The sequence below is a fragment of the Scomber japonicus genome, chromosome 8 (assembly GCF_027409825.1).
Source record: "Scomber japonicus isolate fScoJap1 chromosome 8, fScoJap1.pri, whole genome shotgun sequence".
Taxonomy (NCBI): domain Eukaryota; kingdom Metazoa; phylum Chordata; class Actinopteri; order Scombriformes; family Scombridae; genus Scomber; species Scomber japonicus.
In genome coordinates this window covers 9,194,063-9,208,680 of record NC_070585.1, presented here as the reverse complement: position 1 = coordinate 9,208,680, position 14,618 = coordinate 9,194,063, and the positions used below count along the sequence as shown (strand labels likewise).

At 41.3% G+C, this 14,618-nt stretch overlaps 1 protein-coding gene across 1 annotated transcript; it reads right to left on the bottom strand.

The window, feature by feature from the left end:
• Nucleotides 1-4,057: 4,057 nt before the first annotated feature.
• Nucleotides 4,058-10,724, bottom strand: purab (purine-rich element binding protein Ab). The gene is made up of 2 exons (XM_053323731.1): nucleotides 9,593-10,724; nucleotides 4,058-4,195 (listed from the first exon to the last, which is right to left on the bottom strand). Exon 1 carries the CDS (start codon nucleotides 10,663-10,665, stop codon nucleotides 9,820-9,822), a length of 846 nt encoding a protein of 281 aa, XP_053179706.1. The 5' UTR covers nucleotides 10,666-10,724; the 3' UTR covers nucleotides 4,058-4,195; nucleotides 9,593-9,819.
• Nucleotides 10,725-14,618: the final 3,894 nt, after the last annotated feature.

Genomic DNA, 14,618 nt, shown 5'->3' with positions numbered 1-14,618 from the left:
ATCCTGTGTATCATCTCCATGTTCACTTCTTAACTACAGTTAAGGCATCAAATCTAAACTTTAACGGCACCAACCACTTAAATCCTTCCCTCAGGTGTTTGCGGTATTTCTCCTGCATCAGCAAACATGTTGGAGAAGCTACAGAATCTGAGAAACTGACTACATTTGTAATCTGCTGTCATGATGTGTAGACTGATGAATGATCAAATGGATTGTCAAATAGATTATGAGCTGTTTTGACTTTAAAATGACAGATCATTAATGCATCCATTCAGTTAGTGTCTTATAATTACATGTTAAACACCCAAATCCTGAAACACCTTTTGTTACAGCTAACGGAGCCGACTTCTCAGTGTATATTTTTGAAGAGTTGGTGCACAAGATAAACAGTTCATTTTTAGCACGAAGCCACTGTGGATCCACGCTCACGTCTTCCCTCTCTCCTTGTGGCCCAGTTGTATATTTAGCAACATTTGTTTATCATATCTGCTGTGGCTCGAGCTTTCTGACGGAGCTGCAAATCCTCCGTTCAGAAAATAACAGCCACTCTGTAGGGTGCTAATAAGATAGAAGGTTAAAATATATATCTTTTTATCTAATGACAGGTATGTTCAACTGTTGGAAAAACATACTAGTATATAGCAAGACATCATTACTCAATACCATTGTAAAACATGTTTTTTTGGGGAGGGAAAGAAGATCAATATAATTTGTGCATGTTAGAAAATAAAAATGTCTTTCTCAATACTTTCCCTGCAAAAATACATATTTATTGAATGTTTCTTGCTAACATTCATTTGCAAAAAAAAAAAGCTCTTAGTGTACTATAAGATACTGTCCTGCTTAATATGATTCACTCTGGACTTGTACTTCATTGTGACTTATGATTGCATGAACATTCTTTGAATTAGCAGTGGTCCAAATTTCACACAATGATGACAATAATGGAGCGACCTGTGTGTGTGTGTGTGTGTGTGTCTGGTCTGTCACAGACTACTTTTGGGGCCATTTTTCAGACTTAGGACCAGTTAATTTGGGACAGTTTGTCCAATTGGATACAAAAGTTGAGTCCCCAATAAGTGAAAAAGCCTATTTTCAATGGTTTTGGTTAGGCAAGTAGTGGTGATAGTTAGGGTTAAGAAAATTAATTAAATGTCCCCAAAAGTGAGCGTGATCTGACGTGTGTGTGTGTGTGTGTGTGTGTGTGTGTGTGTGTGTGTGTGTGTGTGTGTGTGTGTGTGTTTATGTTTGTGTGTGTGTGTGTGCATGTCTTTCTTTGAGAGAACAAATTTCAATTGAAAACCAGCATTTGGAGGACATTTTGGCTAGTGCTGACCATTTAAATGGCAATTATAGGGTTAAAACATGATTTTAGGGTTAAGGTTAGAATTATGTTTAAGTTCAGTTTAGGGTGAGGGTTGTGTTTAGGCATTTAGTTTTGATGGATAAGGTTAAGGTAAGGGCCTAAGGAATACATTATGTCAATGAGTGTCCCCACATGGATATAAAGGCAAACGTGAGTGTGTGCATGTCTTTCTTTGAGATAACCAATTTCAATTGAAAACCAGCATTGGGAGGACATTTTGGCCAGTGCTGACCATTTCAAATGGCAATTATAGGGTTAAAACGTGATTTTAGGGATAATGTTAGAATTGTGTTTAAGTTCAGTTTAGGGTGAGGGTTGTGTTTAGGCATTTAGTTTTGATGGATAAGGTTATGGTAAGGGCCTAAGGAATACATTATGTCAATGAGTGTCCCCACATGGACACACATCGTGTGTGTGTGTGTGTGTTTGGGTGAGTAAACAACATATCCTAAAAAGACGAACCAAAAAACCTAAGAGTATCATTCTGCCATATTGGCCAGAATATAGTTGTAATGTTGCTACAAAAGTTTTTAGCATCTTTTTGTTGTTAGTTTTGCTGTAACTTAGAGATTTCTAATGATTATTCCACAGTCCTTACCCAAACAAGCAGTTGTGTCGTCAAATGGCAACAAAATATTGTATCTCTGGATGTCATTTTAGAAGATGGCGAGCTCAAAAAGAAGGTCTGAAAGAAGAGTCTGTGCTCCTGAAACGGCTGGCAGAGGTGTGTGAGTATGAACCACAGGGATGCTACACAAAGGTAAAATGTATGTTATGCTTCACTTTGACAAAATGTCTGCCATGACAAAGGCCTACAAGGAAAGCCGATATTCAGTTTATTCAACAGACGTATCACGTATGTACCACTGCTTCTTTCACATGACAAAAGGTGAAATATTTGTAAAAATATATTTATAAAAAAATGTTTTGTGTTTATTTGAGCTATTTAGTACAATTAGCAGTTCTTTTAGCTAACGTAAATGTGATACACAGTATGGTGAAACTCCTACAGTAGCTTGTCTTATGTAGTCTATCCTCAAAAAGTCTGTCTAAAAACAGATGTTCATAAGTGGTTTTGTGTTATAATTTGTATTGGTTTATATTTTTTTCCATATAGTAATTTGCTGTTAGCTAGTTTGCTAGCTTGCTAGTTTTACGGGCTTATCAGTAAAGTTCTGAAGTAACTTTGAACAAATACTTTATTCAATTGAACAAAGACTTACAGACTGTTTCATTCTTTTTGTGACATTCTGTATTCAGCTACAGTACCTGCTCAAAAATTAATATTGGATAGCTATCACTACATTTAATCCTCCTCCTAGCAACATATTTAACATGCAAGGACGACCGACTGGGGTCCCTGGGGCCCCCAAGAATAAACTACGGTTCAATAATAAACAACCATCAGAACAAAATGTTAATTTATTTCCTTTCAAAATATTATGTAATTATGTTGTTATGTAATTAATGCCATCTTACAAATAAAAAAACCCTGATATGTCAGAGGTCTATGGTATCCCAGTTAATAGGGTTAACATAAAGGTGAACATAGTATGTTTCTGTGATTTATAACTGAAAGGCCAAACTCCTGTTAGACTGTACAATAACTGCACTGAGTTGACATAGCATGCATAAAGAAGGACACATATAAAAAATGGGCTGTGTTTTTCAAATTGAATAATATTCCCTGAGAAAGATTGAACTTCAAAGCTGCTGTATATTGCTACTAAGCTATTGCAATACTGATGTAAGCCTCAAATTCAAATCAGCTAGTCAGCGTGAGTGCCTCTATGTTTTTAAGTTCTTCAACAAATAGATTCCCACAAGACACCTCTGTTTGTTACTGAGTAGGGTAGTGTTAATAAAATGAAATAATTAAAATTCCCCTTCATCTTCCAAAAAAACCCAATTTGTTCCTCACATCACTGCCACTTGCTGATAATAAGGTTTGGTTTGTGATACGTGAGAATATAATGTGAAGTTCAATCAGTTTTTCCGCTCACTGACTGGTTGCCCATAGCAGCCTGAAACATCCTCACCCGGCTGATGATAGTTAATACTGTTAATAACATCTCTCATACAGTGGCAACAATCTGGCACTCAACCTTTCATTTCCATGTGGAAGTCAAAAGCAGATGTGTGGCGCACTGTATAAAATGTAATCTTTTTTATGACTCTATTGTAGTTACCCACCTCTTATGCTTGAGCATTATTTATTTATTAAAGCATAAAAAAGCCTTGCAAGGACAGCTGACATCATGTACTTCCTCTACAGCTTTATATGAGTCCATAGATAGCAGAGCTGAAAAATGAAAACGTATTGTTACCATCCTATTTATACTTATTGTCTTTAATGTGTATGTAATGTTAATGTTTATATGTATCAGAATATGGTTACCAATAGCAATTGCAACAGCTTGTAGTAGTCTAGTTGAGTCTTTATATAATGGATATTTAAAATTGTACCTACAGGGCCCTGCTAAAATCAAAGACTTAAATGTTGAGACAGTTGTGCAGAGACAGGGACATATGGACATGTGGACACGTGGAATGACTTTTTATTGCGCGATTAGTCATTTTTCAGACAACAAGGCCCTCCCCCCTCCCACACATTAAAACCGACAGCAATGTACAAAACAGCACACCTTTTTTTTTTTTTGCCATCAACGGAAATTTAATAAGGTAGTGAGAGTACATAACAGAAAGTAATGAAGTGTAAGGACGCGAGTTATGATGATGTTGAGATGTATAGGATGAGCTTGATGTCAAAGCCAAAGTAAGCACCATCGTCATGTAGTCAGGAAAGGCCATATTTCAGTAAGAAATAGTCTAGAAGGGGTGAGGAGAGGTTAAACATGATACAAGAGGGTTGTTATCACAGTTTTCAGACATTTTTACCAACTAAAAAAAAAAAAGAACAATATCGGTGTAGCACTACTTTATCATGCAATTTACTTTAGTAAACCTTCTGACACACAGACAAAATATACTTCAATAAGTAGAACTCAATACATCTCTGTCCAGCAATAGTCACAAAGCCTGTAATTTATACTCTTTGAATGTGAGATCCCTATCAAAAATAATATGCAGATTTTTATCTTTCTTAATATATCTAAAGTGCAAGTATTTATCCATTTTTATTCAATGCTTTCTGTAAGTATAAAATACAAAGGAAAAAAAACAGCAATGTGTTTTTCCTGTTTACATGTTATATTTTTCTGAAAGGAGGAGCATCATATATAACAAACCATATATATATATTTATATATATATATACACACACACGCCACAGATAAAATATTTTTGAAAGATACAACATATTATCTCATATGGGGATGGTAAAGGGATTTAGACCAAACGGTGACATGGGATATGTTCATTGTGCATTGACCCCCACCCCTTAAAATCCAGGATCCATTTCCCAAACATCTTCAAAACGTTTTGAAAGAATGTCTTTTATAACTATACACAACAGTAGCCTATACAGTTTGCAAACATGATGGACCCTACTGCTCGGTGCGTGTGCAAACAGAAGACGTGCTGAATGAGCTCCTCTGTCAATGGTTTGTGGTGAGTCATATAGTGCTTGGCTTTGACCAGAGGCTGTGATTGGCTGTAATTTAACCAGGAACTCTGAATGGCCAATGAAAGACTACAACACTGAAAACCAGACGTGGAGCAGATTTGTTGTCTGGAACACCTTTGTGGAAGTTCGCTGTTTTTTTTGTTTTTTTGTTAATATAAGTCCTTGTACAGGTTTGGTGGAGGCGCGTATAGCAACCACCCACATTTAATTTTTGTGGAAGTTTGCTGTTTTTAAGTCATGTACATGTGGCTATTTGAATGCAGTCAGAAACATGAACAATCTCCCCCTGTTCAAAACAGGAGGAACAAGCAGACTTACATCTGTAGCCATTGTAGCAATCCAGCTTTGAGTTACATGCAAGTAGTTACTGCTGCACTTTTATATTACATATACATTTTTTTTGTCTATTTCCATCAGTTGAAATGTATAAGGAATGATCTGGTCACCTGTTAGAGCAAATAACAACAAATAGAATTAAAACAGAGCTCTTTCAAACAAAAGGTTAAAAAAAAGATCACTGTGGTTATAACAGACAAAAGGCAGGATAACAATATCATCAGGGATTGCTACAATGACTACAATCGCTGTGTAATAAACCAAACCATAACCTCATCAATGCTAAAAGCTTCAGTGCACCATCGCCTCTGCTCGCTGAATGTAGCCGGAGCCACTACGACAGCACGCAGCTTGACCACCGACGCTTTACAGAAAACAACACAACAAAACATCTGTATACCATTTTGCAGTTGAGTCCCAGAAATGGATGACCGTGCAATGTGGGCACAACATGGCTGCAAGGTCACTCCAGGTTTTGCTGTGACACTGGCTGAGCTCTCATAAACGGAGAAATCACATTTGATTGCACTGTTTTTCAGCAAAAGCACCCGTGCTGTGCCTCCCTTCCTCTCTAACTGCAACTGAGCTCGCACCAGAGACACAACCGACCCAGTAGCACCTGGAGTTTATAGTCTGTAACAAAACAAGACAATGCGTCTTTTAAAATAATGTGTGCGTTTCTCAGAATGAGGCATTCACAAAGTGAACTCTTTGAGCAGGTTCAAGCTCTCCTTATATATATTTGGCCATTAGAGAAAGACAAAAAGAGAGAAAGGAAGTGTTGCATTTCCAGTCTTCATGGAGCGTGAGCCTCCTGGAGGCCTAAATTCGATCAAGCTAAAGCTAGAACACTGGGGAATAAGTGCTGTATCACAACAGAGAATTTGCACTCATGTTGAACTCACGTTGACCTCACATGTGCTTTGCTCGGCACATAGTCATAGGTGGCTTGTAAATAAGAAGCTTGAGGAAATGTGGTCATCTCTGCAAGAAGGGAAAGAGATTTCCTGTTCTTCTCTGAACCAGAGAGAGAAGTCCTAACTGGCTCTGTCTGACAGCCAGGTCAGTAGGTCACGGTAGGCTACTGTCGGTAAGCTCCTACAGTGTGGTGCCAGGCTTCATCGGGCCTTTCACCAACACTCAGAGACAAACTCCCGCGTGGAACAGATGAAAAACCTTTCTCGTCTCTATTGCAACAGGCATGACCAATCAAACACAGATTGACATTTTTAAAGCAGGGATTCAACAGGATTTCTCCTCATAACCTTTTCAGCCCAGGTGTGCTGTGGGGCAAATCTGCTTCAGTCTAGCCTCAGCTATCCCACATGGCTGACAGGCCTGGCCTCTAACTACATTAGCAGCTTTTTATCCAGCTGAGGCCTCTAAAGCTGCAATCCATGCAGTCTGTGTTTCCCCTTCATGCCAGCTAGGTGGCACGCCGTGCTGACGGGGCCTGCGACCAGGCTCAGTCATGTAAGCTCTTCAAGGCCAACCTGCTTTAAATAAAGCTGATGGGTGAACTGAGCGTATTGATTGTTAACTAGCACTTCAATGTAAGCTTAGAGGTCGATCGGATCAAAAAGAAGGAATGGACTGTGTGTCTGAAAGAGCAGGTTTGGGTGTTTGGTCAATTTTGTTCCACCAACAATAAGCCAGGGCGTCTTTTTTTTTCTTTTTCAATGCTTTGAATCCCAAGCTGGGAAAGAGGAGCAGACCTGGCATCAAAGTCTGCTCATATCAGAGAGGATCCTGATCCTCAATGTAAAAACAATAACAAACTCCTCTGTCCTGTGGGTCTGCTGCGACCGATCACTTTCACCCAGCTCAAATGAAACCGCAGACAAGACGAATCGTAGTTCACCTGTCCTGTGAGCGGCGGTCCCAGGTGAGAGAGGGGTCGCGCTCAGGCTCCAAACACACAGTTTCCTGGCTTCCAATGACAGGAGGCCTTGTGCAGTTCTAGACACCATTCAAATACTTTAGAGGCCTCCCGAACACTCAGATAGCAACAAGAGGCCTCACCAGGGGGAGACTGTGTGTATGTGTGTGTGTGTGTGTGTGTGTGTGTGTGTGTGTGTGTGTGTGTGTGTGTTAGCCACCCCTGGACCAAATCCCCAAGATACTATTCAACTCGAGTGTAGGCCACTGCAGAGAGGCTGACATGGAGACAGTCAGAGGTTGGTGACTGTCTGAGTTTGTGTTTGCGGGGAACAAGCAGGGAGAGGGTTTTCTCTGGGGTGACTCTGTGGGGGGACGTAAAACACCCGGACTAGTCTACGCGCACTGATAGACGGACAAGGCAGCCTACTGGTTTACAGAACGTGACAGAAAAAATAGCTCACTACGAGTCTGACTTTTTTTTTTTTTTTTCACTTTGAGCAAGTGCTTGAGAAGAAAGACTTCACATTTTGGAAATATAATGCAGATTCAGTAACCTCATCGTCATGCTTTCAAATATCTACTGATCACATAGCCTATACATTTTTTTCGTCTTTTAATAGTCTATACACGTGATACAATGCCGCGATTGGCACGTACACAATATTGCACACTAATATGAAATGTCCTACACTAGTCAGTGGCTTTCTCTCTGCCTGGGAGGGAGAAACCTGACACGGTTCGGACAACATAATGTGAAGAAAAGAACTTTGAAGAAAAAAAAAGAGCATCAGAATAACAATAATGCAAAAGTGACATATTCTGAGCGGCGAGGCTCCTAAAGAGCGATCGAGGGGCTATAGCACCATAAAGAGATAGATACTGCCTCGGCCCTGCACTGATAGGCCTCTACATCCACTGGACTGCACTCAGAATGACTGCATGGGACTGGCCGGCTGGCCTGCCAGGCTGGCTGACTGCCTGGCTCTTTAACACCATCCACCTCAGCTCTGACGAATAGCCTCATCCAGCCGCTCCTGATTCTGTTTTTTGTTGCTGCTGTTTTTTTTAAACATCATGGTGCATATGGTGTGCAAAGCCACCCGTAACATCTCCATATGAATCTCTCTGCTGACACCCAGTGCTGCCACAGGCGGTACATCCTGGATGGCTTCCCTGTTCTCGGGAGACACATCTCTACTCTGTGAAAAGCCGCCCAGCCAGGGGTGCTGCTAGGGATTCTGGGCTCCACGGTGCTATGAGGCACTGCGGCCTCCCCTGTTTCCAAAGTGTAAGTACAGGCAGCACCTCATCTTTCTGAGGGGCCCACACCAGTTTTTACCCACTATCACTGTTGCCCCCCCCCCAGCTCCCAGCAGCCATTCAGCTTTCTCTTGGCGTTGCCACCCATGCTCCATGCACCGCAGGGGTGTGAATCCAGCAGTCCTGATGAGAATATATATTTCTGCCTACATAACAGCACTCGTAAATGAAAACGTACAGCGGTCGAGGTCACAGACCATCCACGTGAGAACACGTAAACGAGTGGAGTGTATAAGGCACGGGTCGTAATGACGTCAGAGAGGATGTGTTGCCTCGCCGCACGCTGGCGCGTCTTTTTTGTTTTATTTTTCGCGCCTTGCGCTCCCACAGGTGGACCTCATCTTTTGCATCCCCCACCCCCCAGAGGAAAAAACAACAAAGTAACAAAGAAAAAATTAACCCACAGAAAACGTGGGTATCTTAATAAGGATTTTTTTTTTTTTTTTACAGCTGATTCACAAAATCATAATTAGTACATCTAAGTTAGCACTTTTTTTCATTTAAGTTTATATGGACATGGTGCAAGAGGGTTGATATTCAATATAGTAGCTTAGAGATAGATTTTTCCCATTTATTTGTTTGAATCGCACAAAATAGGCTTTTATTTATTTTAGAGTCTCAACCTTTCCATAATGGCATGATAGAAATGCTTTCATTAGCCTACTACGTTTTAGGTCAAATTAAAGACTATAGCCTACTGTGCCAAACTTCTTTTCGAAACATGAGCCTACACGCATGCTGACAGGTGTTTACAGGCCTGTAGTGCTGCGTTCTGCAATTCATACACTTTTAGAGCGCTTTCATATTTATTCTGCGTACCTTTATAATAAACTATACATCTGGTATCAGATTTTGGTTTCATAAAGTCCATAATATATTCTCTTTGTGCTGATGTCAAATATTCGTTTTACATGAAGACTGTCATTTCATATAATAGACCTCTGGTTTTATTTTTGATTAAATCTTAGTATATTACCAGTTTGAAAACATTTAAACATTTTTTTCGAAATAGCTTTGATGTGTGCAAAATCTGTCGTTTGATAGAGATATAAACACTCTGTTCATTGTCATTTAAATCAAGTAGGAAACAGTTCATATCTTACAGTTCAATCCTTGATAGCAGCGGCTTACTGTTACATGGGTGGTAAGTTGGGTGACATCCAGTAAAATGAGCGAGGAGACAGCAGAGGTGCTGCCATGTCTGTGGAGGTTGTGTGTGTGGGGTGATTCCCTTGGAAATTATCTCTCTATTTTACAGTTAAGTCTCGTTTTCTCTCAAGAGTTCAGTCTTGTCTTGGTTGTTTCATCTCTGCTCTCCAAAAAATCCGCGTCAGTCATCGTCGCCGTCATCTCCGCCGTGCGGGCCCTCAGGTAGCAGTTCGGAGGCCCGTTTCTCTCTACTCCTCTCCTGGATCTTCCTCATCTCCTCCGCGTATTTACAGAAGGTGTTGCCGAATTTGGACCACACTTTGCACGGAACCGTGATGGAGTTTCGGTAAGTGGGCTTCACCTCGCTGACCCGCATGAAGACCCCGTACTTATTGGAGCCCACGTCGAAGAAGAAGCGCTTGTTGTCGACCGTGAGCGAGGTGCCCTCCGGGAGCTCCGCCGGCTCCTCGTCCACGCCGTAGTCGTCGATGAGTTTGGCCAAAGCGTCGCGGAACTCGATGAGACCCTGCGCCGGCAGAGCGATGGTCTGGCCTTGCGCGCTTCCCAATCCGGGCCCCCGATTAACGGTCTGTCGGATCCTCAGGAACCGCCCCCTCTGGTTCTCTTTCAGATCCATGTAATATTTCCGATTCTCCCGCACTAGGAATTCGCTCTTGAGCGCCCGCCGGGGCTCATCCTGCACCATGTCCGGGTTGCTCGGGCCCAGCTGGGCGTAATGTTCGATAAAGTCCCCGAGATAATCGCGGAACTCCACGGCAACCGACATAGAGAGAGTGAGGCGGCTCTTGTTTCCCCCAGCCCCGACCTCGGCTATCTTTAGGAAGCGGCCTTTAACATTCTGCTTCACGTCAAGGTAGAAGCGCTTGTTCTGGATGTCGACGCGCTTGGAGGCGAGCTCCTCGGTGTCGTGCTGCAGCCGGGACATGGCACCCATCGCACTCGGGGGCAGCGAGCCGGGGCCTGCGGTGGGCCCTCCGTGGTCACTGCCACTGTCTCTGTCCGCCATGATGCTGCCTCCCTGCTTTACCTTCCACCGTCTCCCTCTGCCTGCTGCAACCTCGACTGCCCGTCAAACCACTCCGCCGCTCTATCGCGAGACGAGAGAGGAGAAGAGGATGAAAAAATGAAAGTAACTGTAGTTTGCTGCTACTGTAGTACTCCGAGCAGGCTGCGTTCAAGACGCACGCAGTGTTTTTGCAACGTTTCACAGAAATTTCACTTCAGCCCCTTAGTATATCCGTATATTGCAAGTGGAAGTTAACCCCCACCCATGTGATCCTATAAAACACTGCAGTACTGAAATCAACCTAGATAGATAGTTAGACGGATAGATAGATAGACAGATAGACAGACAGATAGACAGATAGATAGATAGATAGATAGATAGATAGATAGATAGATAGATAGATAGATAGGCTGTTTTTCATATTTAAATAAAGTAAATCACACGTTTCTGCACACTGTCTAAAATCAATGAGAGGCAGAAGTGGAACAAAAGTCATACCTGAAAGGTACTGGGTTTTGGGTTTTCAGCACCACGGACAGTTGTTTGGGTTTTTCAGCACCATGGACAGCGAACCCAGACCATCCCTCTGCAGGAAGAGAGACAGAGAGAGCAGGGCTAGAAAGAAATTTCTGAATGAACAGTAGATGATGGTTGTGTGGGAGTCTGAGGGAGGGGGCTGCTATACTGTGAAGCATCATGAATCATTACCTTGTGACTAGACTTACTTGTGTCTTTGCATTTCAATGGGAAGCTGTTGATGGCCTTGAGGCCTTAATCACTGTAAAGCAAAAGCTTATTATCTAACGAGAAAACTCATATTGTCATCACCTTGTCTGGAAGATAAAGATGTATAACTTGACATACATCTATGTGAATCTTAGGACTTGTGAGATACAGCCATTGAATATCTATAGGTGTTAGAAAATCATGCAAATTGTGGCTTCAACATTAGAATGAAACTGAAATGTATTTGTGGTGTAATTATACAATTTACAATACCTGTGACATGAGTTATTATTGCCTATTACCCAATGTATATCATTTTAGCACTTGATCATCTTCTTGGAAGATTTTCTGAGCCTCACTGTTAAAGGTATGACAAATGTCTCAGGTCAAGTTATGAGGTTTTAGCAGCAGTGGCATTCATAGCCCCAGAGGGGCGGAGCAGACCTCAAGAAGAAGAATGATGTGGGAAAATTGATGGGTGTTAGATATGATAAGGGCTTAATGGGATTGGACAGCTTCAGAATATTATTGCTACCAAAAGACCAAGTCTGGAAAATGCTATCCATGCTTTATGTGTAAACTTTAAACAGTAAGTCATCTGTATGTAGTTTTTACACACTTTTTTAGGGATGTGTTCAAACTGAAGACTGTAAAACAATAAAGTACAACGAACAGACTTTGGTCACGAGTATTGCTGGTGATGTAGGGAAATATGACTCTAAAGAAGACATCTCAAACAGATTCCAAAAATACGTTCTGTATAATAACTTACACTAAAAAAGGACAACTTTGCCACTGAGACAAGGGAGAGAGAACAACAAGTGTATCATAAGAAGCCAGTTCAAGTGACCTCATCAACACTCTGCTGCCATGCTGATACTTTACATAATACAGACCTTCTGATTGATGGCAGTCGTATTCAGATTAGTCAGCAGGAATCAGTTTTTACTCCCTTTCACATTGCTAACAAATGATTTATTTGCTTTCATGGCTAATTTGGAAATTCTTAAAGTCCCATTCCGCTCAGAAAATCTGTTTTTATTGTTGTTATTCTCCTACATTTTGATGGTTGAGGCTCACCGTGCAGAATGATGTATGTGCAGAGTTTGACACTAGAAGCTGTTTTCACATTCATCTGATAAAAGTAGAAAGTTTCTCTGTGCTCATTAAAAATCTGATTTTAAAGGGGTGGGCCTACAAGCAGGATTTGTGACATCACAAGTAGTTTTGTAGTCAATTCTGGTCCAATATTCAACTCACACCAGTGTGATGTGGAAACACAGAGAATTACACAGACTTTATAGTGAAGTAGGCAGCAGTTAAACTTCTTAAATGAAATATTTTTGTGTATTTCTAGATTCTGTTTTTTTAATGAGGAAGAAGGACCTGATGTTATTTTAAAGATTTTTTTTTTGCAGAAAAAACCACATCAGACACAAATTATTATTCAAAGCAGACTATTTTATATACATCTTAAAACATGTCTGGAGGGGATCTTTAAATTGTGAGGTCTCTGAATGAGGTCTCTAATTAATACATTAGTGGTTGAATGAGTGAAAAAGAAACAGTGGGTGAATGGGTGGAGAGGGAGAGGGTTGTGAGTGGGTCACTGGATGGATCATAGACCCTTGGGGGCTGTATCGTCCACTTAAAATGCAGTGGCGATTCCCAGGACTGGAGCAGTAATCCCAATAATGTTGAACCATCATCATTTAAATGAAAAAGATAAAACCTACACGAGTGATAGCGTTTAATACCAAGGACAGCACTCAGGACTGAAAGAGAACTGAACGTGATTTACTGTATGGATCTTAGATTAATATGTTACAGTGAGGAAAAATGTGTACACTGAGTGAAGAGACAGACCTTCATTGCAGCAATCTTGCTGTGGCCTTCAGGCCATATGAAGCAGCATGTGATTGGTCTGTTGGGACAGAGCACTAAACCTGTCAAGCCTTTTCAGCACCATGGACAGAGACCGTTCCCTGATAGTGACCCTTCTGTTGGTGAAACAGTTGGATAAGGCAATGATGTAGGTGAGCACTGATGAAATGGCCCCTCATACATTTTCTTTATCATGTCCCCTATATGACATCATATTTTATCCCTTGCTCGGGATGGACAATGAAAGGCTTTCTGACCTCAACTGAAGGGCACACCGCTCCTGACAGTAGGAAAGGCAAATCTTATGAATGGCTTGATTGATGGATACACAGATGGAGGTAGGGACTTGTGTGCTGGTGGAGGGAGGAGGGGATACCAGTGGTCACCATAAAAAGCCTCAGTGTGTTGTGCTAAGCTCTTGTTGCATTGGTGGAGATATACTCAATTCATAAAAGTGATTTTATTAGCAGTAGCTAATATTATTTGGGTAGAACATCTTTCCACCATAATACCAGCAGATTAGGGTAACTGATGCTTCCACGTATTGCCACAGATTCATTCATCTGTACAGCATCCCAAAGCAATATTAGTAAACTGCAATGACCTGAATAATAGTGTGGTTAAATGTCAGGTTTGGGATGTCCTCTCCTGTAGTGTGCATAGTACAGATGGGTGACAAATTAAAGGAAAAACCAGTATAAAGTGTCTTAGCATGGTGTTGGGCCGCCACATGCTGCCAGAACAGCTTCAATGCACTTTGGTATTGATTGTACAATGTCTGAACTCTACTGGAGCTATTAACACCATTATTCCAAAATATGTTCTCTCATTTGGGATGGATGGGGGCATTGTCATACTGAAAGACAACACTGTTTCATCATAGGATAAAGGTGATCACTCAGAACAACTTTGTATTAATTGTAGTGACCCTCTCATCTAAGGGCCCAAACCATGCCAGCAAAATGCCCCCCACAGCATAACAGAGGCAACGTAAGGGGCTGTAAAGGGGTTCAAGCATACAGGCCTGTACAGTTCTCTCTGTGTATGCCACATACGCACTCACCCACTTGTTGAGAATAAGGTGAATTATGACTCATCTGGTATCACTTTTTTCCACATCTCTGTGGACCACTGCTTTTGGGTTTTGCATCACTGAAGTCTTAAATGTGTATCTTTGTAATGAGAGGTTTATGCACTGCAACCCTATTATAATATCCCTCTCTATGTAATTGTCAATGGACTGTCCTACATTGACTTTCTTTGTCACCTGATGTTTTTGTGTTTCCTTACATATTGCACTAATGTACGAGCATCACGGTCATTGAATGTGTGCTGTTGGACAT